The sequence below is a fragment of the Syngnathoides biaculeatus genome, chromosome 4 (genome assembly GCF_019802595.1).
Source record: "Syngnathoides biaculeatus isolate LvHL_M chromosome 4, ASM1980259v1, whole genome shotgun sequence".
Lineage (NCBI taxonomy): Eukaryota > Metazoa > Chordata > Actinopteri > Syngnathiformes > Syngnathidae > Syngnathoides > Syngnathoides biaculeatus.
In genome coordinates this window covers 33477496-33503056 of record NC_084643.1, presented here as the reverse complement: position 1 = coordinate 33503056, position 25561 = coordinate 33477496, and the positions used below count along the sequence as shown (strand labels likewise).

Genomic DNA, 25561 nt, shown 5'->3' with positions numbered 1-25561 from the left:
GGACAAACATTTTGATTTGAAACTGGCTCTAGATATAACAAACTTGAAAATGAAGATGGCATTTTTTTTATGATACAATTCTTGACCTGTAATTGATGTTGATTTAGCGCAAAATGAGTGAGAAATGGCGGTGACTCCAAGGTGTCAAACGAAGGCCTACAATAGTGACATAATTGGCATTGAGTCTTGCTGCAAATCTCATTTGTTCATTCCAATCACATCCATTAATAGAATATTTACACAGTGCCGCAAGAAGCATCGCTGTCTTTTTTTTTGTCTCATTTCAATCAAAAAGTTGCTTTGTTTTGGCTTCATCCAATAGTGTCAAGGGAGGTGGAGTCAAAGGAAATCTCGAGGGCTCAGGTGGACGAGGATGGGTGTGGGCAAGCTTGGTGGTGGGTAGCAGGTGCCATCCATGTACACGCCACCTGTGGTGACACAATGATGTTGTCATCGAGTACCGTAGCATCATCCTGGCATTTTTAATTCTGTAATTTGGAATTCTAAGAAAAAAAATGGTTTTATATACAGTACTTAAGTCATAGCTTGTCAAGTCAGGAGAGTTGTTAAATGTGGACAAAAAAAAAAATTGCTGCTGATCCTTTAAGTCCTTTGCAGTCATCTACTTCCACTTAATATGAAGCAAATTATGATGAAATAAAAGGATGTGTGTGTGCGTGTGTGTGTGAACGTACTATAGTTTGGGGAGGTGCCTCTGAAGCCAAATGGAGTGCAAAAACCTGGAGGACAATTATTGGCATGTAACTTTTTTTCTGTTTTTAAAGCAACCTCCTAGCTCACTGTCACTTAGACCCTCATTAGACCCACAAAAAAGTGTCAACAAGGCATGCCTGACAAGACAAAGGAATATGCCCATTTTGGTCTGAAGTGACCAATTTAAAGCTAATTTCTTGTCCAACTCAAACGCAACAATTTTGGGGAAGATTCAGCCATTAAATATCGTTTCATTTAGCAATCTATTCATTCACAATTTGTGTCTCAAAGGCAAATGCAGAGGGTTTGCGAACATTTAGCTCCCTAAGCCAATGTTAGGTAGCAACAGATTTACTGTATATCATTAATTAGGCCTACAGGAAAAAGTCAACAACCAATGGATGGGGGAATTAAAAAAAAAAAAAAAAAAGAAGGCTGTCATTTTTCTTTGACATCCATTTTAGCCTCATGCCTTTCAAAGACAATTTCTTGGGATTGCCACAAAAATCTAAAATGTACTGTATATACACACACCAGTAGGCCCACCTGAAGGGAGGTATGTGGGCAGGGCCGGGGGCATTGGCAGCGGAGTGCTGAGGTAGGAGGGCAGCGTGGGAGTGACGGGCAGTAGGACGGGCCGAGTGGCGAGCATCAGCGTAGAGGATGTGGGTCGCTTTGGCTGTAACACAATGAGGGGATCGTGGCCTGTTAGGGAGTGTCATGACGTATCATTGTAAGGGCTGGAATCACTTGAAATATTAAACACCCAAAACAAAGTCACCACAAAAGCTTTGGCTCAAAGCTTCACAGTGATTGTTTTTCCGCATTGAAATATTGCCACTGCGGACCCGCAAATGGCTCTCTATAGAAATGTGCTGGTGTAATTGCAGTGAGCCAGGAGGAAAGAGCCTGTCCACATTTTGGGATCATTTGGTTACAGAGGTCAAATATCCATTTTGAGTGGGCTATCTGGAAGTGAATGATGAATAAAGTACAATATGAGCATTGAAAAGGAGAAATAATGTTCCACAATAGTACGTCTATGATCATCAAGAAGGTGCAAATTTGAGCTAACCCAATGTGGCCTCCCACCACTTGTTAGAACGTATTGTAAACCCCCACAAAAGTGGCCGAGCATAGACGCAGCCACCCGCCACTCATATGCAGACTGGCTACAGGTTAGCTGCATACCTGAACTCGATGACTACCATGTCACCCACCCGGCAATACTCTGGCTTTTAAAGCCACACACACTCAAAGTCACAATTCTTTTTTCATGTGCAATGTAGGGCTGGCGAACCCACGTGGACAACCATAATACATGCACATCACATGTACAGTTTGTTGTTCATTAATTCAAAGTACAGTGGTACCTCGGTTTTCAAACGTCTTGGTTTTCATACAAATCAGTTTTCGAACAAAAATTTAGGGATTTTTTTGATTTGGTTTTCGAACGAAAATCGGTATTCGAACCCCCCGACCAGCTGACCCACAGCGCTTTGTTATTGTGTGTTCGAACGCACCCTCGAAAAAAAAGGAAGAGAAGTAATGCGCGCGACAACGCTCGACTCAATCAGTTGACCCACACACGAAGGTCTTTATGTGTAACGCTGCCTCTGCAAGCGGACGTGTCTCGCTAGTGACTTTTTTTCTCCCTATTGAGCAATATTAACCCCCAATAATGTCTCCAAAGAAGGCAAGTGGAACTGCTGGTGCTGAAAAAAGGAAAGTGGTGTGTAAAACTGTCGACTTCAAGAAGGATTTGATAGCCGAGCACGAATCTGGTGTGCGTGTTTCTGAGCTATCGAAGAAGTATGGCATGGCGAAATCGATGATCAGCACCATCCTGAAACACAAGGATGCCCTCAAAGCAAGTGATGTTGCTAAAGGAGCCACCGTGTTGAGCAAGCAGAGGCCACAGATCTTGGAGGAAATCGAAAAGTTGCTTCTTATTTTCGTGAACGAGCAGCAGTTAGCTGGGGATAGGAAGGGAGGAGATGTCGTCTGATGAGGCTGAAGACAGGAAGGATGTCTTAGGTGGCGATATTAAAGCTAACTGCGCTAAACGGAACGACATAATTTTGTACAACTCCATCACCCGAATAAACCCGAAAGTTGCAGAGCACTGCAAAATTTTAATAATGTTGTTATGACCCACTTCAGAAAACTGCTTAAAATATGGTAGAAACAAACAAATTAGTTCTTTGTAAAAAAAGGGGTGAGTCACCCCCACCGAAGACATTTGAAACTGTTTTGCATTGCTTTTTTATTTTGTTACGTTAACACTACCTCTAGTTGCAAGTTATTATTATTATTTTTTTTTTACGTTGAGTACTTTCTGTGCAAATAAAAAATGTGTCGTCCCACCCGCCCCCAATTATTGCTTGTTTAAAATTATTCTGCACTTTTGTTAATTAATAAAAAGGTTTACAAGGCTGGGGGCAGAGTCGCTACAGATACGGCAATGCACTCCCGGCCTAGCATACTCTACTAGGCTAAAGCAAACATTTTAAGCAAAAAATAAATATATTTCTTCAATAATTTAATTATATAAAGTATTTAAACTATACATATATTTCTAGTATGTAGTTTATTATCAGGAAAAGATAAAAAAAAAGCGTAATAAAAATTTTTTTTTAGGCTTGGAACGCTTTATTTTTTTTTCTATTCATTGTAATGGGAAAACATGCTTTGGTTTTCGAACATTTTGGTTTTCAACCAGCCTTCTGGAATGGATTGTGTTTGAGAGCCAAGGCACCACTGTGATCCCCTCCCCCCAATTACCCGATGGGATTATTTGTAGAATATTTCATTCTAAAAATATTTCATATCTGCTGTCAAAGTCACAATTTATGGTGTATCATGGTCTTTCATGGACTGCTGTGGAGTACCATGGAGTGTCAAGCTTTATCATGCAATTTTGTAGTATGACGGCATGTCATGGAGTATTGTGCAACAACATGACTGTCTGTTGTTGAACTAGAGCGGGTCCAACTACAGTACTTGTCAAAAAAAAGATGATAGTGATCTTGTCATATCATTAGTAAGTCAGAGTTATTGTGCAAAATGGCGAGCCGTTGTATATCATGTGTGTGCCATAGGTTACACTAAAAATCAAAACCAAATCAACTCATCTCAATCTTTATTATCTTTGCAAAGCAACAGCACAGTTGTCTAAAAATCTGTTTTCCTGGGGAGGAGAAAACAAAGTATGAAAGATGAGACCATTCATCCATAAAAGCAACCCAGTCCCTAATAAAAAGCAGTAAAAGTACTAAAAAAGTGCTGGTAAAAGTGTGTTTTTAACGTGGCGTAACATTATGGCACATTATGGAGTGTCATGGCGCTTGCTTGACTCACAGCTGTGTTGGTTGGGTTCTTTTTGCCGCCGGCTGCCTCTGCTTTGGTGAAAAGGCAGTTGAGGGCGGCCAAGGCGGCGTTGGCTTTGGCCACTTTCTTGTTGGGCCCCGTCCCTTGGAAGACCTTCTTGTCCACCACCACCTGACAGTCACATGCTCACGTAATAATCGTGTGCACGCGTGTGTGCGTGTGCATGCGTATTACCCGTATGATGAAGCGCTTGTGGTGACTGGCACCGTTCTCCGAGATCAGCTCATACTTGAGGCTACGACGTTTCTCATTCAGCTCCATGACAGGATTTTTACCAGCTGGTGTCAGCACTGGACCGGGAGCTTTGCACTTGGAAAAAAAAAAAAAAAAAAAAAGAAATAAAACATTTCTGATGTAGCCATTTTGGGAGAAATATAATCTTTTAATGACAACATCTACACAAAGCACAACATTTTCTTTTCCAAATCAAATTAGAAGATTTTGATGACTGAATGGATCCTTTCAATAAGAAATGACCAATTTCCTGGCCAAAATTATCATGGTGGTGATTTATCCACAAATATTGAGCAAATACAGTGGTGTCTTGGGATTAGTTTAATCCATTCTATGTTGAACCATCTTTTGTCTTCTGAACCTAACCTAAAATAATCAGTGTTTATGATAAGAAAAATAGCACTAAATATTCTACTTCAGAAAAACATACAGTAAAATAGAATGGAGAGAATGTTGTTTTTGCCACTTTTTATGCTTCAATTCAATGGAAATTATGCTGGTGCCCCTTGGGGGCAGTATAATACTAACAGATATACTTCTACATACTGTACTATGTAGTGTACATCTGGGCCCCCTGTCAGCTTCAGTAATATCGGGTGTTCTTCACAGAGGATAAACATGCTGCTTCGCCGTCAGGTCACTCGTATCTCAAATTGTCACTTTATAGCCAAGAGCTTGTTTACATCCTTAATTGTAATGGCAAGATACAACACTAAGGCGGAAATATATATTTTTTTGTATCTTTATTAGCGTTTTGTGAGCAAATCATGTTGTCATGGAAAAATACAACATTTTAAGCAAAAGCTATTTTATGTAGCGTTTTCAAGGCAAACCTTGTAATTCTTTGTGAACAGTTTTACTTTGGGCTTTCTAACAAATTTCGGTCTTTTCAAGGTTTGGGAGTTTCTCACCTCCTTTGAGTCTGTGGAGGAAGTGATGGGCGTTGTGTCCTTCCTTCTGTCACCATCTGACTTGTCGTCAGCATCCGGCCAGTCTGCATCGCTGTCGTTGCTCTGCACGTAGCCAAGAGCTTGTAAAACCTTTACAAACGCGCGCACACACACACACACACACACACACACACACACACACACACACATGTAGACACAAACAAGCACACGTCCAAACACACAGACAATCTTTAAGGAAATTGATGTTCTTGGTATTTGCAGTTGCTGGAACCAAATGATTCAATCAGATATGTTCACCCCAGCAGCCTGTGCCCCAAATATTACTGGAACTCTTAAAATTAAGAAACCCACAGCAGGCCCTTGTTTTCACAATAATTCCTGGATTAAACAATAAAACAAATTTGTCAGACTACTGCCAAAAAAATCTTCCCGTATCTCGGTCAGACAGCGACAACACAGTACGACATTTCGTCTTTTACAATCACTGGGCTTCATCTTTTTATTATCACGACATCTTGTGGCCCATCACCAGCGGGTACAATGTTGTGGCAAAGGCACGGGCACTTTTGACTGTGCAGATTGTTTCTTGTGGTCGTGTTTATTTCTTTTGTCTAAGCCATGGACATTTTTGGTTTGCTTATTTATTTATTTATTGTCATCGTATTGACAAAGGTAGTTATAGTAGTTCATCTAGCTGTCTAAACAACTGACTGACCTGCTCACTAACTTGACTAAGTGACTTAAGTAATGCACTAAGTAACTAGCTGATCAGAGTATCTGCCTATGTTCTAAGGATCACCACGGCCTGTCAGGAGTTTGCATGTTCTCCCTGTGCCTGTGTGGGTTTTCTCTCACATCCCAAAAACATGCACGCTAAGTTCGTTAGGGACTCTAAATTGCCCGTAGGTGTGAATGTGAGTGTGAATGGTTGTTTGTTTCTTTGTGCCCTGCGATTGGCTGGTGACCAGTTCAGGGAGGACCCAGCCTACTGCCTGATGATAGCTAGGATAGGCTCCAGCACTCCCCACGACCCTTGTGGGGATAAACGGCTCAGAAAATGGATCATTGGATGGATGGATGTCAGGGAGGTGTGACCCGAAAATTTGTCACTTTGCACCGCCTTTGGATACCACTGTTACCACCAAACAACGGGCAACGGCGACTTGGTAGAAGACGCTAACCAGTTATTTATGAGTATTTGTGGATTAAAATAATCCAAACTTCTTTCTCAAGTTTAATTCTACTAATATTGTACAAACTTTACAATGAATTTCTCCCATTTAAGCGGTATTAACACCAAAGCCATGAAATTCCAGTGCCCGCCCATGTCTACAGCGGGACAAACCGTACCATCTGTTGCATGGTGCTGCTAACGTGCTAGCAACCCTAACTCTAACCCTAACCCTAACCCTGTACCACAACCTAACTTGGCATTGTTCTACTGACGCCACATGATTGGTTCAGCGTGGAGCAAACTGCATTATGAAAAGCTATTTGAACTGTCTGTCAAAACATGAATGGCCCGTTATAGGCATATAACTGCTAATTCTAAACAAAGAACCTGAGACACAACCTCGTCATCGGTGGCCCTGCAGAACTTTATCCAGAGAACCAGTTTTTATTTTTACCTCACATCGCGTTTCGGTCCCCAAAAATTTGGTGCATCGCTAATCTTAAAACAAGATTGTACTTAGAAGGATGGATATAGTTTTCACTTTGTGTGTGTCAACCACTCACCTTGAGGGCAAGCTGGATTTTAGTGTTTCTCTTGGAGTTCCCACTGGCCCGGTAGATGATTCCCTGGACCTTTACCGACATGGTGAAGGTGGGAGCGTGCACTGGGCCCGATTGGGACAGCAGACGGTACTGGAGACCAGGCTGGATCTGGTTGAGGCGCATGAGAGCGTTGGTAGGGTGGTTTGGGTCTATCGTGCGCCAGTCCAGCACTGAAGAGCCACAAGGAACAGAACTTTATTCGTGGGTCCAAATGAAAGCTGCATGTGGGTGGGCGTCTGTGCGTTCTAATTGGCTATTAAAGCATCGTTATGGTGTCCAACGGTAGGCTTCCTTTGAAGTGACCTCCACCGGCAATCCTCTCAGTGAGCTCTTTTTAATGATGACCACAATTAGCACATCAAGATATTTATTTATGTCAATAGATTTTTTTTCTCTGTGTTCTTACTCCAAACGAAAGAGCAGTTACAGTTCCACTCCGAGCCCTGTCATGAATAATGAAAATCTGCAATTCAATAACGTGAAGCTGCTCACCTCACCTCAACATCGTTCCTTGATACCAAGGTGCCGCCAAAACTCTACTTTTGTTGGAATGAAGTGCTCAACCGTCTTAAACATAGTTCTTTGGAACCCTCGTATGCCACGAGACGATGGAAATTTGCTCCTTTTTTTCCCCTACATCAAGGTCTTTAACTCATTTCAACATAGTTCCTGAGAACCAAGATGGCACCTGAGCCCAAAAACGAAAATTAATTTTTTAGAAAATAATCGGACATGTTGCCAAAGGAAATCTGTCTGGACTGTAAATTGGAGAGTCTTGGATATGCAGGGGAACACGATATCGTTAACTTTTGTCAATTATTTTCAAGTTAAGCACTTTATTTGCAGTGTCATGTCAAAAATTAGAATAAAATGTATGTACAGTTTAATCATACAAGTACATCTTTCATAAATTAGAATAAAATGTAAGTTAGCAGTAAAAAAAAAAAGTGGCAGCTGGTGATTCCTCGACAAAATATCTTGAGAATAATCGATACTAAAAAGATTCAACCCTATTCAAAAAAGACAACATTAACTGTAAGGGGAGGTGGATGGATGAGCACGTATGTCACATAAAACAAAGCATGTTCATGACGATGATGACCAAAAAAAAAAAAAAAAAAAAAAAAAAAAAAAAGAAGCCAGACAAACCTTTCATTCTCTTCACGAGGTCTTTGTCTTCCCGAGCAGTTTCATTTCGAGGCCGCTTCTGACAATCTACAGCGCAGAAACACAACAACATTAAATACTTTACTAATACAACCACTACAACTGCCACACGCACATGCATGCAAACACACACACACACCACACACACACACACCACACACACACACACCTTTCGAGACCTGTAATGAAGACTTGTTGGTGGGCAGAGGGTCCATGTTTAAGACCTTGTAAAGCTGGCCAAAGGCCAGGAGTCTTAAGGCATGCTGCAAAACAGACACACAAACTCACAGGGACCCGTACAATCTAAATTCTCACTTTGATGTTTTTAGAATTGACTGATGTGAAGGAGGCAGGGTTCTCAAACTAAGCAGAAAAAGCTCGATAGGTTCTGTTCTGAGGTGAACGCCAAACGTTGCGCAGCCCGTCACAAATCATTTGTCAGATGAGAATAACCTTGTTCATTTTAGAAAAATCACATTTTTGGGGATTAGTCATTTTATTTGTGATGTTACAAAAAAAGTCGAGAATAAAGATAATAAACCTGTTTAATTTTTAAGATAAGAACTTCCCAAGAAATCATTTGTATAATGAGAATATGGTTTTACTTTTTTTTGAGAAAAAAAATGTGCTATGTTATGATAAAGTCCCATTTTCGCCATCCAAAAGAAATAAACAGCATCTAGCCTCCTGACCTGTGCGCTGCGTGTCATGGCGTCGGCCTCTTGGATTTTGAGGTTGAGCAAGATGTCCGTCGGCTCCTTCTCACATGGGTCCCAAATTCCTGGACCTCCTGCACAAAAAAACAAAAAACAAAAAAACAAAAAAAAAACAATTAAATGAGTGCCACAAACATTGCAAGAAATGTCTACAACAGAAAGCATAGACAACGAGAAATGGCCAACAACTTCCTTCACTTCAAATCTCATCAGCGGATCACATTTGATTGCAGTCCACCGTTCCATCTGCTCTGTGCGATCCATCAAAAATAGAATCTCATTTTAAAAAAGGGACCTTCGCCATCTGTCATCACACTCTTCGTATCCAAGTGTAGATTGGTATAGGCTGAAGACTCACAAGAGGTGTAGATTGACTAGGTATGGATTACCTCAAGCGTGAGATCACGACAAGGTGTAGATTGACACAAAGTATAGATTCTCATACTGTGAAGTTTAGCACAAAGTTTATTTTGATAAATATTATATTGGGCAAATGTTGACAAAGTGTAAATCAGCACGTGGTAAGGATTGATGGACAAAAAGTGTAGATTGACACATGGTATAGATTAGCCCAAGGTTTAAATTGGGAAGGTTTTGATTGCGACAAGGTAAAGTGAAGTTTGGCACATGGAGTACAATTTTTTTTAGCTACATCTTGACAAGATGTAGATTACCATCGAGTAAAGGTTGAAATGAGGTCAAGGTTGAGACAACGTATAGATCTATATAAGGCATACATTAACACAAAGTACAGATCGGCACAGTTCAAGATGGACAAAAGTATTAAATTGATACATAATAACGATTTCCTCAAGGTAAAGGTTACCATCCAGTATATATTAACAGAAGGTACTGAGTGGCACAAAGTGTAAATTAACATGGGTAAAAACTGAAACAAGGCGAAGACTGGCAGGTTTCGAATGACACAATGTAAATATACGAAAAGGAATATTTAGAATTACCAGGCAGTAGAATCCCAGAGGCAATGCACTCCATGACACGCCTGAGCGCCTCCCCCGGGCCCAAAGCCCGACTGCATGTGCTGATGGCCTTTTGGCAGATGACCTCCAGTGGCTGAAAACACGCAAATGTCAGTCAACGTGATGACATTTGGCGACAATAATCATTAAAAAAAAAGATTTATTTGATTGACAAGCAAGCACCCATTCTTTGAGTGGCCTCCACTCTGTCATTGTGTTGCACATGTCTCTGAGGAGCCTCAAGACCACCACGCAACATTTGACATGTGACACTGTGGCCTGCAAATTCCACACAAAAATACAAATCATAGGGAATCCTACAATATTGCAATTTGTGTAAATCGGATCATAATTGTGATTGAGATTTTTTTTTAACATTTAAAATGTAGGCACTGCTGGATATGAAAAGCGCATCATTTGCAGCAGTGCAAGGAACCTAGTCAGCCAGCCATTAGGCGGCGATGGTACAGCTAAGGCTTCATTATGCGGCGACGCCATGCATTGGGCCAATTTAAAAAAAGAAAAAAAAATCCTAAAATGGCATTGATGAGCTATGTTGTAATAAAACTTTTATATTGACTTTGGTCTGCTCAGCATGTTGGAAAGGGGCGGCTTGTCACAGTCCGACAAGAAGACCAAAACGGCTGCGTTGATTTTAACTTTGACTGGTTCGCAATGGAAAAAAAAAAAAAAAAGACCGGGAGTAAATACAGAGGGAAATCTCAACTGTCAAGTTCTTTGTAATTTGTGACCATGGAAAATGGTCAAGAACAATGAAGAGAGTTTTAAGAAGTTTTTGACACGTTTCGGAAGTCAGTGCACACATCCCACTATTACCGCATTTCATACATTGACTATATTTGCTTCCTTTAAGTTAGCCCTTTTGCTAGTTATTTTGGCTGATCCTTGATGCAATCCTACCTGTCACAACTACAGCAGACCTCACCACTGCTCTAGCTGTCCTCATACATATCCTGTACAATTTGAACATACTTCTCTGCCAATCCATACTTTGAATTGTATTGTAATAGGAAGTTATTTCGAATCATGTCACAACTGGAATGAATTGAATCGTAATTTAAATTGCCGAACATTACATCTTTATCAGAATGAATCCGAGTTCGGAATGTGACACGTATTGCATCAGAATTTGAGTGAATAGGATTGTATCACATCGTAGTCGATTTGATACACATTGTATAGGATTATTATTGGAGTGAAGGTTATCGTATGGTCTATGAATGAATGGTATCCTACTGCAGCATAATTGGAGCTTCATACAATGATGAGTGAACAATTTTGAATAACTGGAGGATAATAATTGGAGGCAATTGTATCATGTCGAATTGCGACTCGGGTGAATCATGAATAAAAGAAATCATCTCAGAGGTCATTTTCAAAGCTGACCTGGAACCAGTTGGATCGTCGTAGCGCAGCTAGTGCCGCTCGGCACTTGTGTTCGTCCAGGACGTCTCTGTCCTCGTTGCTCTCTGGAGTCACCTCTGTGTGAAGGCCTCCCTCTGGAGGGAAAATGACTGGCAAGAGCACTGACGTCACGACAGCAAATGATTAGGCACAAAGCCGCCGATCTTACCAATCAGATGGGGGCTGATAATATTCCAATTTACCGGTACAAACTTTCTGCTCGTTTTCCATACAATTGAACTGTATCATAAAGGGAGCGAATTGAATCCGAACTGGTGCAAATCACAATTGGAGTAAGAAGAAATCATTTGGAATGTCACATTATTCACAATGCCACAATGTTAAAAGTGACTCATTATTGTGTTGTGGACATTTCTCGTCGTGCTTAAAATTTTGTTTAGGGTCGGGGATACTTAGACATGTCCCTTAGCTTTGCTGCTACAGTGCTTCACTTCCTTATGACAGTATACACGCACCCGATTGGCCGCATAATCTATGAGAACATGGAATATACAGATGATTGACTAATTGGCCCCAATGATCAAAATGCTGTGTTTGGACAACATGCTGCTTCGCCTGATAAAACTGTGTTATATAAGGTGTGTGTATGTTAATACCCGTTGAAAAGAAAAATAAAATCAAACTAATGAGAATTGGAGGAGAACATGGATCAAAGAATTTGATTGCACCATGAAGACCAGAAAGCCTCCTGGGGCAGGAACATCACACGACTTAGCAGTCGCTGACTGCGGCTGCATTCAACAAGGGTTTACACTTCATCCATGAACACCTCAACAGTCTTGGAACCTATGCAAGGGTCCTTTTCGTAGACTTCAGTTCTGGGTTCTCGGTTCAACACCATCATCTCTAAATTGCTCCCGCCCAGCATCTCACCTGCCATGTGTCAGTGGATCGACATCTTCTTGATGGGCAGGGCATCCCTCTTTCAATTAAATCCTTAAATTCTTGAACAGCTAACTTACAATTCCACTGCAACATGCTGCTAATTTTCTGCTCCCAGTTGTTGTCACAACCTGCTGGGCCAATCAGTATTAATACTATATTGGACAGACTATCACACCCCTTAAACCTTGACACCCCTTCCACAATTGTCATTGCACTAGTCTATCGCATTAATGGGGACTGTAACTCCTCTAAATGCAAGAAGATTGCATTGTTGCACAACTGTGAGTTCTTATGAGGAAAAGAAGTTCCCTGTAAATGAACTATTGTCCTCCATTCTTGTTAGTTCGTTTTTTCTGTTCTTTGTATTCAACATGCATGTCCTACTAGGGCGGCACCAACTACTGGAGACAAATTCCTTGTCTTGTTACATACCTGGCCAATAAAGCTGATTCTGATAAAGATGATTGTGATTCTGATTTGTGTTGTAATTGAGTGAATCCCATTGAGTGGTAAATAAGAGAGTGGGCTATATAAAATATCGGTGGATCGGTGAGGCCAGCTGAATGGGCGTCGGTTGTGTATTTTTAAGCAGTAAGTAGTAGCTCTGAGATTAATCCTACATGACGCATCACAAAAACGAAGCGAAGGAGGCTGCTGGCATACGTTTAACCAACGAAACGTTGACGAACAATCACGAGAGAGTATACTGTACCTGGGGCCCTCATGTCCAAGGAGGTGAGGGTGATCTTGAGCGTGAAGTAAGGGGATTTGCTACACACAAAGATTGCCGCCTCTTCCACGCACGAGCGCACTTCGTACTTGTCCTCACTCGATGCCTATATGATTTATTAATATATCAGCATGAATACCCTCTGTGTTGAAAGAAATTGTCCAATGACAGTCCGTGTTATTAAAGCTACCTGCATCGGCTGTGTGAATGCGGCTTCTGAACAAAATTTTACTTAAAAAAAAAATAAAAATACACCATGTTCTCATCACCCACACCCCACACCCCTTTTTCTTTAAAATGTTTAAAAAAAATTTCACTGTTACACAGTAAAAATTCCAGCATAGAAGGTTCAGTCTTCATTCTTGTAGACCTAACAGCGATGACATAAATATTTATTTCCCATCATTTTCTTCATTTACACATTGTCAAATTCCATTTTTTTCTACATTCATACAACCCTTTCTGCACGTTACTATTAATTTTTTCCCCTTAAACATTTTTTGTTTGTGTAATTTTTCTAGTCACTAACTGAACAGTTTTAATTGTATATTTTCAAATGTAAATTTCATGTGAAACATTGTTTGTTGTTATATAAAAATGTATTCTCAACATACCATCTTTTAATGAAAATTAAAAATTTCTTGACGTCAAATTAAAAAAACACATTGAGTTACCTTTTGTATGAAATACACTGTATAAATAAATTTCCTGCCCTGCAATTGGCTGGCGACCAGTTCAGGGTGTACCCCGCCTCCTGCCCTATGACAGCTGGGATAGGCTGCAGCACTCCTGTGACTCTCATGAGGATAAGCGGCTCAGAATATGGATGGATGTATATTTTAATGTTACCCCCCCCCTCAATATTGTGCAGCCCTAATTCAAATCTATCAAGCATGCACCATAATTGAATCAGTGTTGGATGTTGTTAACCAATTATTGGTTGTTTGTGAGGTGAGAATGGTTTGGTGTGATGGTACCTGTATTCTTTGGGGAAGAACGGCACAGATGGTGTAGAGCAGAAGCTGGGTTGGCTTCCGTTGACACATGAGCACTAGCTCCAGGTCCATGTCCCCCTTGATCAGTAAACCCTTGGATAGCAGACCCACTCGTGTCACACTGCACAATGTCGATGCCGTGTCCAGCCTGGGGACGTACGGATAGCACCACGAACATGTGTCAACCCACCATCATTTGATTGTCAACCTGCCATTGACCGACTGTCAGTGCACCATCAACCACTGCTAACCAAGCCGTGAGGCCTCCATCAAAACACTTCAACTCACCATCAAGTACTGTCGGCTCACTATGGCTCCTGAGCATCAACAAGTTGAAGTCACTACTAAGCCACCTTCAATCTACCTCCCATCAGCCCAGCATCGACCCACAGTCAACTACTGTCAACCCACCAGCAACCCACTGACACCTCCATCAGCCGACCTTCAAAACATTGCCAACTAAACGTGGGTCCACCGAGCAGCAACTTACCATCAGCATATGTTTCACACACAGCAAAAACTTTGCTCCGTTCTGTCTAAAAACAAAAAACATCCGGGATGCGAGGACTCACTTGGTTCCGTCAACAGCATAGTGGACCACTTTGTCCTCACCGCCCTCGTCAATGGTAATGGTACCAGGGGAGCTGTTGAGGCCGTCCAACCAATCAGAGACCTTCTTGAGGGCGGTTTCCACCGTGGACACCAGAGTCTGGATTGCCTCCAGGTTTTCGGGGTCCGGGTAGATGCTGGTGTGCTTGACCATCACATAGCGGTCGTCACTTTCAAACGATTGCTGAGTAAATAAACATGTAGTGTGCTATGTTAGATTCCTAGATGTTGATTGACACACTTTGTGCTAGTCCCTTTGTCACAAAACAATGTGTTTGATTTTTTTTTTTTAATTTACCACTGACATTATCTTTGAGTTTGCAAAATACTTTCAATCACATACAAAAATCAGATTGTTTATAATGCTTATTTAATCACAGTGGAAGCATCCCCGCCCCCTTTTCCATGAATTCTCTTGAGATTTTACATGACAGTGTGTTTGGTTTCTTTCCATACATCACATGACATGACATCGCCACTTGTAACCAAAAGGGAGTGTTACATACATGCGTGTCACATTTTGGTGTCTTAAGGCCTTTTCATAGCACACTTGGCAACGAGCAGCTTACCATTGACGTTCCCATACACTGACCATGTGCGAAACCTAGCAGAGGGCGTTTGATGTCACACACCTCAAATTAATTAAATAAATTCTATTCGCGAGTGGTGTCAGGGCGTGGCTTCTTTAGACTTTTTTGTGGGTCTACTTGTGATGGACATGTCTACCAAATATTATGTTGCTAAGTCAAACTGTCTGCGGGGTGGAGTTTTCAACAATTTGGGTAGGCAGGTAGGTGGGTCGATGGTTGTTGTGGTGGTGGTGGTGAGGTGGCGGGGGTTTCTGGACCCTATCTGTGTGACAGGCTCACCATATTCAGGCAGCAGGTGTTTGTCAGGGGGTCCCGCAAAACTCTCTCGTCATGCAGTCTGTTTCGGTAGTTGCGTAACTGCGGCAGAAGTAGAAGAGAACGACACTGTCATGAGTATCACACAATTCATTGGCATTGATCGAATCCCCAAGTATAAAATAGCTACTTCGAATCAAAATTTGTATAACTGCGTAGCCTGGCCTTCCTGGGACACAGAAAAACGTCTACTGCATCCTACTGCAACATGAAGACTATGTGAGAATCCTTATCACGCATTCTTGACACTTTTTTTGGCACCTCTTATGACAAGACATTGACATTACATCTTGTGTTGTTCAGTCAAAATGTCTTCAGGGGCTAAATCTTAAACAAAATTCCTGGGGAGAAGGATCCCTGGAAATTACCGTTAAAAATTGACGAACTTTTTCTTTTCAGGCATGGATTGATGTGACGTGGATCGACTCATGATGTCTACCACAGTTTATGTTACTAAGTGATCGTGGCGTTTGGGGCTTGGTTTTCAAAACAATTCTGAGGAGCAAGGATCACTTGAAATGACCCTTAAAACCAAAACGATTCAAAAGCAGCTTGAGGATAACAAAGTCAAAGTCTTGGAGTGGCCGTCACAAAGCCCAAATTTGTGGGCAGATCTGAAAATGGGTGTGCGAGCAAGGCAACCAACAAACCAGACTCAAGTTACACAAGTTCTGACAGAAGGAATGGGCCAGGTTTCCAGCAGAGTATTACATTTTTACAACCAAATAGCCGCTATCACTACTTACCACATCTGAACACATTTCAGTGCCAAAGGGTTCCTGCAGAACCGATCTGGGGTTGGGGGACTGCGGGTGTCGGTCCAGGTTACAGCACGCCGCTGCTGTTTCCTGCTCCGAGCACCATGCCTCTCTGCTCTGCCTGCCCCCATCCATCCATCCATCTTTCCATCCATCACCTACCGCTTTTCCAGGTCGGGTCGCAGGGGAAGTAGCTTCAGCAGGGATACCCAGACTTCCCTTTCCCCAGCCACTTCTTCCAGCTCTTCCGGAGGGACCCCGAGGCGTTCCCAAGCCAGCTGAGAAGCATAGTCTCTCCAGCGTGACCTGGGTCGTCCTCGGGGTCTCTTTCCGGTGGGACATGCCCGGAACACCTCACCAGGGAGGCGTCCAGGAGGCATCTGAATCAGATGCCCCAGCCACCTCATCTGGCTCCTCTCAATGCGGAGGAGTTGGGGTTGACCCAAACCCCAAGATTTTAAAATGCACTAGACACATTCACCCCCCGTCCCTTTTTTTTTTTTAATTTTTTTACATACACCCATTTCTGATGTGGGGGGTCGTTTTGCTGTGAGGAGTGCCCTTTTCGGAGGTTGCCTTATTAAAAAGAAATGTGTAAGTCTGAGAATCAGTCTTTCAGACTGTACAGCTAATGTGAATTCCACTCTTAGAGCATCTGAAGTGTACGAATGTAGTAATTTTCAAATTTTCCCACTGAACAAAGCAAAAAGTTGCAATTGTTGCTAAGCGTCAACAATTTTCCAGGAGCATTTTGAATTTTATTTTATTTTATTTTTCATGTGAATTTGGTGAAGAGTAGCAATCAGACAAGCATGTATGCGGAGGAGGTAGCTAAGGATTCCACCGTAAAAGTGTGACAATTTTTATTACCATGGTAATTTCTAAAAGATGGGAAATGGGCCATTATCCGACAAATCAAAACTCCTTGAAACGAAAATGGCCACTACCAGTGCGTTTCACAGTGTACAGTGCATTCAATATTGCTTTCAGTGCCGCCTGTCATGAAGAATGTGTACTGGATTTTGTGTGTAATAAGCACTGTGCTAGATGCTAATATTTTCTAACACTCCATTGGCGTTTCATGGTGAATCATCAAAGCATAACTGCAAAAGTTGACAACATGCCACCTGCCTAGTATTCTCAATTAAAATTAAGCAACTGCTGAGTTTTCAGGTAGGACACCAAAATTCCTGAAAAACACCTTAAAATCAAAACAACCGAATACCTGAGAGTTTCACAACGTCTTTCCTGATTCATTATGCCCTATCATGATAGATTAAAACCTGATAGCTACACACTTCTATACACATCTGTTTTTATACATGTCTGTGGCAAAATCATTGTAATTAATCGCTCAACTGGAAAGGACCAACTGATCGGAACAAAATGTAGCCCTACATCGACGACTACGTTTTGACAACTTGATATCATAGCTCCATATTGACAAACACATGCATCGACTTCTCCTTCAAACACGCGGCATACATCACTTGTCTCAGCCGACTAAACAAGGACCACCTGTGTAGTGTATCACCCATTCATAATTCCAACGATAGAAAATCAAACACGGTGGTCCTGAGCTGGCGTTAAACGGTCCGTGTGAATTCAGGAAGCACATCAAAGAAAGCGACCTGCTTTGACCGCGGACAACGCCTTCAGTAGCCCACCCTCGTTAAGCACTAATGAACAACAAAACAGCAGGCCGTGTTTATGCAGAGATTCATCATTAATGAGGTAAAAACATCCATACGCAGTTATGCAGCTGTTGGGCTTTAACAACAAAAGCTATAAAAAAAGATCGTCTCCCTTTTACCATCACATCCGCACATGAAGTGCCAATTATTTGACATCACATGCACATTTTATGAGATTATTAATGGCTTAAAACTATATATATATATATATATATATATATATATATATATATATATACTAAAGCAATGGGGTCCAGCGAAGCTCATCGCAACTGCTGATGATCACTAAAAAACAAGAAATGATGGAAAAACATGTCCCCTGTACCAGCAGCAGTAAACACCAACAATAGCACCTGACATCATAACCAGTACTAAAGCTGTGCAAAATTTCTTTTGACCTGATAGAAGGCAATTTTATCTTCTGATAACAATATACACCCTGAAATATTTGCCCTAAAGTTACATGAAATTAATTGTATTTTTTTGGGATCTTGCCCCAATTGATTTGTAACATGCATATTTTATATAGCCCACACAATAAAATGAATAAATGAAAAGAAAACAGCCATCCAGTGGTAGAAGAATACCACTCAAAATACAGGATGTGGTATTGTTTAATGATTAAATAAAAACCAAAAATATAATAATCAAGCAATATAACACAAGCCAGACTGTTGTACTCAACGTTTTTGAAAGAACTATTACTTCCAGGGTATCGAGGATTGTGAAGGGCTACTCATTTGATATACTGTACACTCCCGAGGGTTCTTTGGGTTCATACATATCAATTGCAGGTTAATCATGCTACAAGTGCAAATGAATATTTTTCTGGTGGTTCATTGTTTTCCAAAGTAAAAGCAGATGTTAGCAAACGTTTTATTTTAAACACAAATAGAACCAAACTACAGAAATGAGAGAATATTTACTGTTGAGAAGTTCAAATCAGAACATTTGGACAATTTTAAATCAAACAAGGGCTCTAAATGATGAACGTATTTTCAAAATAGTTATTGAGTAATTTGATAATCAATCGAGTGTGACACCTATGGTGAAATCACAGCATCAGTACACAAGTAACAGCCAGCAGTACCAGTACAAACACCTCTATAACCACCAACTCCATGACCATCATAAATGCCAGAACCAGCACAGTAGCGGTACAAATACCAGAACCAGTAAACCAGCAACACAGCACCAGTACAAACACGAGTAACAGGACCGACGACAGTACCAGTACCTGCACAAATACGTCAATACTTACAACAACAGCACCGGTACAAATACCGGGCCATGTAGCAGGTTATTCTTTTTTTCCACAGCAAATATGCCAAACTCAATTCCAGACACCCGCTTTGTGAGCAAAAACACATCACGTGACTCATAAAAATGACACCCACCCCCCACTATCACACTTTCGAGGTTTTTTTTTTTTTTTAAACTATGCAGTTATTGAAATATCGTCAGGCACGATAGTCACGTGACCTCACCGTTCAGGTTCCTGTTTGGTGGCACAAAAAAGTTCATTTTGACATTAAAATGGGATGACTGAACAATATGTGATGGTTATTTAAAGCGAAGATCATATAAACTTGAAGAACAGAACGTGAACTCACCTTCGGCGCGTCCAGGTGAGCTCCGAACTTCTGAGTCAATACTTGCTCGACCAACACCCACAATATCGTCAATAAATTCAATGAATTTAATAATTTCAAAGGAGAATTAGTTCAGTGAGTGTCAGGATTAAGTTTGGAGAGAAGCGTACAATCAAAGGAAACTTTTTTTTTTTTTTTACCTTGAAGAGTCCCGACGAGCACCGAACACGGAGAGAAACGGCGACTCTTTGCTAACTTGCTAAATTCGCTCTGGTTCTGGTATCGGTTTGGCTTCGCCGGATAAAGAGAATCAGCCCCGTGTGATGCTTCTGCTACCTGCCGGCCGGGTTAATGCTGTCTCCGCACCTCTGAGCACCCTCATCTGAGCTGAGTTGAGTTGGAGGGGCGAGCGGAGGATACATTTGCACATGCGCACTAGTCCTCGCGATCCGAGATCGTCTATACCTAAAAACGGAGATTCTTCTTGGTGTGTCCAAATGCTGGGTCAAGAGGAACGAAGATCGTGTACGAAGATAAGTTCAGTATGGCTCACTTCATTGTTGCTGCCCATCAGGTAAGAATAATATTTTTTGTGTGACGATGCATAACATTTTGTGGCCATATTTTCCATTTACGTTGGGAAATTGCTATCTTCCAGGCCAAGTGTATTGTATTTACGGCAATAAAGGTTCCCATACTTAAGAATTTTTCTTTTTATTTTTTTTTTAGCCATCGGATATTATATACAGCATTTTCTTTGACTTGCAAACACAATTTTGAGATACTAACGTTGCATGATGGCAGTGAATTCAGCTCAACTCACAATAAGCAGGAGTTTGGCAGATAGTGAACAATTCTTTATAGAAATACCCATCGACCTGTTTATTGTTGCTCCCAGTTGATGTTCACTTCCTAACTAAACATTTAAACATTGAGAATCACACACAATGTATTCAGAAAATACTGAGCTTTGACTGATGAAAAGTTCGCTTAGCTTAATACTAACACATAATGCAAAATGCTATAGAGCTCCTGCACATGACGTCACAATTTTCACCGCGCCATATTGCCGGTCAAACAGAGCTGCTCGACATTGTGGGAGACATTGAACCGCAGGAGAATATTTACAATACCCGAGACCTGTTGTGCTGTTGGTTGTCACAACAGATGAGACAGATCTTCAAAGAGATCATTCGATGGAATACCATCTGAAAAGACCAGAAATTATTAATTATTGGCAATTAAACGTGATGGATGGTGGCCAATCAAAACAAACACACACTTGTGTAGTGATCACTTCATTTAAGGTAGGAATTATTCTTCTCAATCTCAAATTACCAAAGAGTATTTATAATGCCAAGTTGGCTCATTTGAGAACAATGCATATTTAAAAAAAAAAAGACTGGAATGGAGGTTTACGGAGGTTAAGTGTGGCCCCAATCGCTTCCGTGTACATTCCGTGGAGACGACTCCGTCCATTTTTTTTTCAATCATAGTTAATGAATGCGAGTTTGTATAAAACCAGGGATCATTTATTTAAATATTGGTATTTGTATTGAATACTAGCTGCAAAGATCGATGGATTCTGGCAAAGGTTAACGTATCGCCGAACACACTTCCGCGTTCACAAGCCGTCAAAACCGTAACTATGTGGGATTTATTCCTGATGAGAACAGATCCAGCAACAAAGTATTCATATGCGTCCAGACTTTTCTATGCTTTCAAACTTTTGCGTGTAAATCTCGACGACTTACTTACCAGATCCAGGTGTAGATCCAATTGTCCAAGACAAGCGGAAGCGAAATAACAGTCCAATTTCATATTGGTGAAAACATCGACTTCGGCATTAAATACGGGTCCTATATGATGAGTATATCTAATTTTTCCACGTACTGTCGTTTATTTTCACCTTCTTAATGTCTGACGGTATTGAACAAGACTCTGGATGTTGTGCTACAAGATATAGTTCTGTTTCGTCTGTTTAAACAGAGAAAAAAGTAGGCCTATGTGTAAAGTAAATAAGTATAAGTGTCGCAGTTTTACAACACTATAAGCAACAGATGTTTGAATACACATCGTGAAGTAACACATGTAGACTGACAAAATGAGTGATTTTTGTGTTTTTAATTAACGTAAAACACTGTGGTTTACATTTTTTTGTATGAAAACCACTTGAAAGTAAAGTTTCATTGATTGATTTACTTTGATATTCTCTTCCTGAAAAATGAATACTATATATTACTGCAGTTTAGCAGCCTACTGACTCAGTTGTGAAAGTGCTCTTTGAGTATCTCTGCAATTTACTGCCCCCAGGGGGCCAAGGAGCAGCACACAAGCCATTGAGTTGAAGCCACACATGTTTAATTTTTTACATTCTATTGAATGATGTCAGTACTGAATGACATTGAAGAAAAAAATATTATGGAGTGCTATTTTCATAATAAACTATTTACAATTAAATTAAATTAAATTAAATTAAATTAAATTATTGGGTGGAGACCAGAATGGACTCATGGCATTTTCATTCATTTCAATGGGGAAAGATAAGTTTGCGCATAAGTGTTTTGACTTATGAATGTATTCACAAAGCAAATTATTAAATTATTAAAAATTCCTCAAAGCAAACCAGTATCACATTTGGGAAAGTCAAATTTTTTGTGGTCAAATGTTGCATTTCTGAGGGGAGACTGGCATATATATTACAATTGCTTTTTTTTGGTGCAGAAATACAGCAGCATGTTGCATATTTTGGTGAGAGCAGCAAGCCCTTTTTTTAAAGGCAAAATATTTTGGGGTCTATTGTAGGCTCTTCCTCAACAATGCCAAACATAACCTTTTCATAGTCGTTTTGTCATCAAACATTTTGTATTATGGTAAAATCAGCATTTCTGCGGAGGTTTTAGAGCCAAATATATAATTTTTGCAACAATTCATGAAAAGAATACTACTTTTTGTGGTAAACTGAGGCCTTTCGTGATGGAAATGTGTTTTACCAGTAAAATTTTGTGCTTTTGTAGAAAACTAGCTGGTTCCAGCATAAATCTCTTATTTGAAGTGCAAAATACAATGTTAAATTTTTGCTTAATGCAACCTATTTAAAACATTTTCAGCGACACTTTTGTGAGTAAATATTATGCTTTAATACCAAATGTACTACCAGAAATATATATTTTTTCGACACTAAACTGCGTTTTTTTGTGGTTGCAATTCTGTGATCAAGTATTATACTTTTGTAGCCAAGCGAGCCATTATTCTCTGAAAAACAAAAACAGTTAGAGCTGCAAAAATAACAGATTATAATAATAAGTCATTTTCCATCATCAGCTACTGTGGGCCACGTGTGAACGTTCGCAGCGGAGGTGCGAACACCCAGCAACTTTTCCCCAGAGCTCATTTTGTCAGCAGCCATGTAAAAAACAATGTGGGATTTTCATGTTTTGCCTTATTGTGATCAAAATATAGTGTTTAAATTGAAATGAGTCCTTTTGTGGTCTTATATAAAGTTCTCCTGAACAAATACATGAGTGTTCTTCCAGCCGAAATCAAAGATTTTCATTGGCTAATGTAACCGTTTTGTAAACAAATATTATATTGTATTTAAGACCAAGAAGAAAAGACTGAGAAGGTCCCCAACTATTAATAGTTTTTGTCAACAAAGGCGTATGCTCTGTTTGGATGGGTCACTGCTCCATGTGTGTTACAATAAAGTGGGGCAGCTGTAGCTCAGTCACGTATTGACGAAAGTGTTAAGGGTTCAAGTACCAGCTATGACTGTACACATGTCAAAGTGTCCTTGGGCAACACATTGACACTTAATTTGCTTCCATTGGGCCTGGCAGCACTTTGCATGGCTGCAAGTTGCCCTTTGGTTTGCGTGAATGCGTGAAAGTGAAGCTTTGTAAAGCGCTTTGGGCACTGTGAGGGTGTAGATAAGTGCAGTATTTGAAAGATTTATAAAAACTGTAACATCAAGGCTACTTTGCGCTAGCCTGACTATGGCATTTTACATGTTATTAAGTTAGCAGACTTTCAGTAGATGAAGTGATATCGTTTCGGTGAACATTTTGGTGGTTGTCTTGTCCAGGATGGGGATGGAATGAGGATCTCATTGAAGGACTGAAAAACAAATCATGTTTAATGGATGAGCATCCATGATAGCTTCGCCACGAAGAAAAAAAAAAACATAAATTAGCGACTTGGCGTCTCGGTGGGCAGATGGCGGTGATGACAGCTCAGCTCAGCTCTGGGAAGCGTTTGAGGTTTGTTCCAGCAGATGTCCCCGCCTTCCTCCAGAATGTCCACATCGTGTCACAGGCGTTCTGCAGATGGCTCGCCCCAGAAGTGCTGCAGACATTCCCCGAAATATAAGCAGGACCTCGTCCAAGTTGTAAGGAAACACTTTGATTGTCCGAGGAACATCTTGTTGATATCTAAATGGACAGAAATAAAATCTCTTCCCATCCAAAAAGCTTAGCTGTCATTTCCTTCCTGAAGTATTATCCGTCCATTTATCCTCACAAGGGTCAGTGGAGTACTGGAGCCAATTCCAGCTATCTTCAGGCAACCCTGAAATGGTTGCCAGCCAATCGCAGGGCACACAGAAATAACCAACCTCTCAGGAACTTCTCCTCCTGATGATCTCATCTGAGATTTTCCGACTAAAATCTCTTTCATCCACCCATCTTGTTTTCACCAGTCTCACGGCCCTGCTCGCTCTTCCCTCAGTTATCTTTGTGCGTGAGGCTGAGTACACCCTGAATCGCAAGGCACAACCATTCACACTCGCGTCCACTTACATCTCTTCATGTCCACAATTCAAATATTTCATCTAAAAACTTCTGAAACTTCAGATGGCCCCTTGGATGAATATTTGGACACTATTACATCCTACATTAATTTCAAATTAGCCGCAAATTCCTTGTGTGCGGTTTTTCGCACCAAGTCTCAGCGGCCTCTTTCAGCAACAATCTCAGTGGACGCTTTCTGCCTAAAATTGCTTCCTGCCTCACATCTCAGTGGACATTTCCTTAAAATACCACTTTAAAATCTCAGTGGGTACTTTCTGCCTCAAAATCTCAGTGAACACTTAGTAGTGGAAAACTTAGCAGATACTTCCGCGCTCTTATGCAAAGTCTTCCTGCACATTTCCTCCCTAGATGCTCCTCCTACCTAAAAGTACAGTGAACACCTTCTGGGCAAAACGGCAAACATGTTGGGTCTCTGCTGCAACCTACAGGCTTAAAGTGGTGTTACAGCTCAAAGGTCATCTTCCATCCTACGGTAGTTTGATGACTGTGAATCAAAAACAGTTGAGTAACTCACTAACAAAAACCTGCTTGCCATGTAGCGTCGCCACTTGGCATTTTTTGTGTCGGACGCGCAAGGAAAGAAAAAAGTAGGGCACAGCCGGCAGCTGCAGTTGTTGTCTGAGCTTGTGTGTTATGTGACATCTAAAGTGAGCACAATTTGATGACGTTAGCGTCGTTTCTCAAGAACACGAAAAGTTGCAAAGGTCTAAACGATGCTGTGAAAGATTAGAACAACATTATAACAACAATGTCCCAGAATATCGTACGACTAATCACTTTAAACTGTACACAGTTGAAGTCCAAAATTTACGTACACAAAAAACGTTTCATTTTTTGTCACACTCCCTGAAGTCAAATCACACTAAACTGCTCCTGTTTTAGGTCAATCAGGATCACCATAATTATTTAATTTCGTTCAATACTACACTAATGAGAGATAATTTCTTAGAGCATTTTATACATATATTTTTTTCGATGTCAATAGTTTACATACATGTTAGTATTGAGTAACATTTCCTTTGAACTGCATGACCTTATTATCTGCAATCTGTCTTTTTTATGTTTCTTTGGTGGTAATGGCTTCATTCTCGGTGAGTGGCCTTTCAGCCCGTGTCAGTGCAGGACTTGTTTCACTGTGAATAATGATACATTCTTACCAGGTTCATCCAGCATCTTCACAAGGTCTCAATCTTTGGTTCTGGGGTTGATTTGCGCATTTCGGACCTAAACAAGTTCATCTCTAAGACACAG

The 25561-nt window shown here is 40.7% G+C and overlaps 2 protein-coding genes across 14 annotated transcripts in view; one reads left to right on the top strand and one right to left on the bottom strand.

The window, feature by feature from the left end:
- Positions 1 to 287: 287 nt before the first annotated feature.
- LOC133498938 (spermatid perinuclear RNA-binding protein-like) lies at positions 288 to 19915 on the bottom strand. Of its 13 annotated transcripts, none has more exons than XM_061816265.1 (19): positions 19703 to 19915; positions 19524 to 19564; positions 15423 to 15500; positions 14517 to 14737; positions 13927 to 14092; positions 12932 to 13055; positions 11296 to 11435; positions 10072 to 10167; positions 9871 to 9982; positions 8885 to 8982; positions 8362 to 8455; positions 8175 to 8240; positions 6987 to 7195; positions 5250 to 5378; positions 4279 to 4413; positions 4075 to 4215; positions 1249 to 1393; positions 696 to 740; positions 288 to 428 (listed from the first exon to the last, which is right to left on the bottom strand). In XM_061816265.1, the coding sequence occupies exons 3-19, from the start codon at positions 15423 to 15425 to the stop codon at positions 340 to 342; spliced, it is 2013 nt and encodes a 670-aa protein (XP_061672249.1). In that variant the 5' UTR covers positions 15426 to 15500; positions 19524 to 19564; positions 19703 to 19915; the 3' UTR covers positions 288 to 339. The 13 variants fall into 13 exon arrangements, with proteins under 13 accessions (XP_061672249.1, XP_061672253.1, XP_061672254.1 ...); XM_061816269.1 differs by having other exon boundaries at positions 1261 to 1393; XM_061816270.1 differs by having other exon boundaries at positions 11296 to 11423.
- A 59-nt stretch (positions 19916 to 19974) lies between these two features.
- sh2d3cb (SH2 domain containing 3Cb) overlaps positions 19975 to 25561 on the top strand; it is a 34919-nt gene continuing 29332 nt past the window's right edge. Inside the window, exons 1-2 of the mRNA XM_061816263.1 lie at positions 19975 to 20076; positions 25471 to 25561. The exon at positions 25471 to 25561 is cut by the window's right edge and continues 21 nt beyond it. The gene's annotated coding sequence lies outside the window, so the exon portion shown is untranslated. The remainder of the gene's footprint in view (positions 20077 to 25470) is intronic.

Coding starts and splice junctions, on each gene's coding strand:
- LOC133498938 (XM_061816265.1), bottom strand. Junction 8,241..8,361: donor TTCATTACAGGTCTCGAAAG/GTGTGTGTGTGT, acceptor TCTGCGCTGTAG/ATTGTCAGAAGCGGCCTCGA. Junction 429..695: donor AGGCACCTCCCCAAACTATA/GTACGTTCACAC, acceptor GTGTCACCACAG/GTGGCGTGTACATGGATGGC.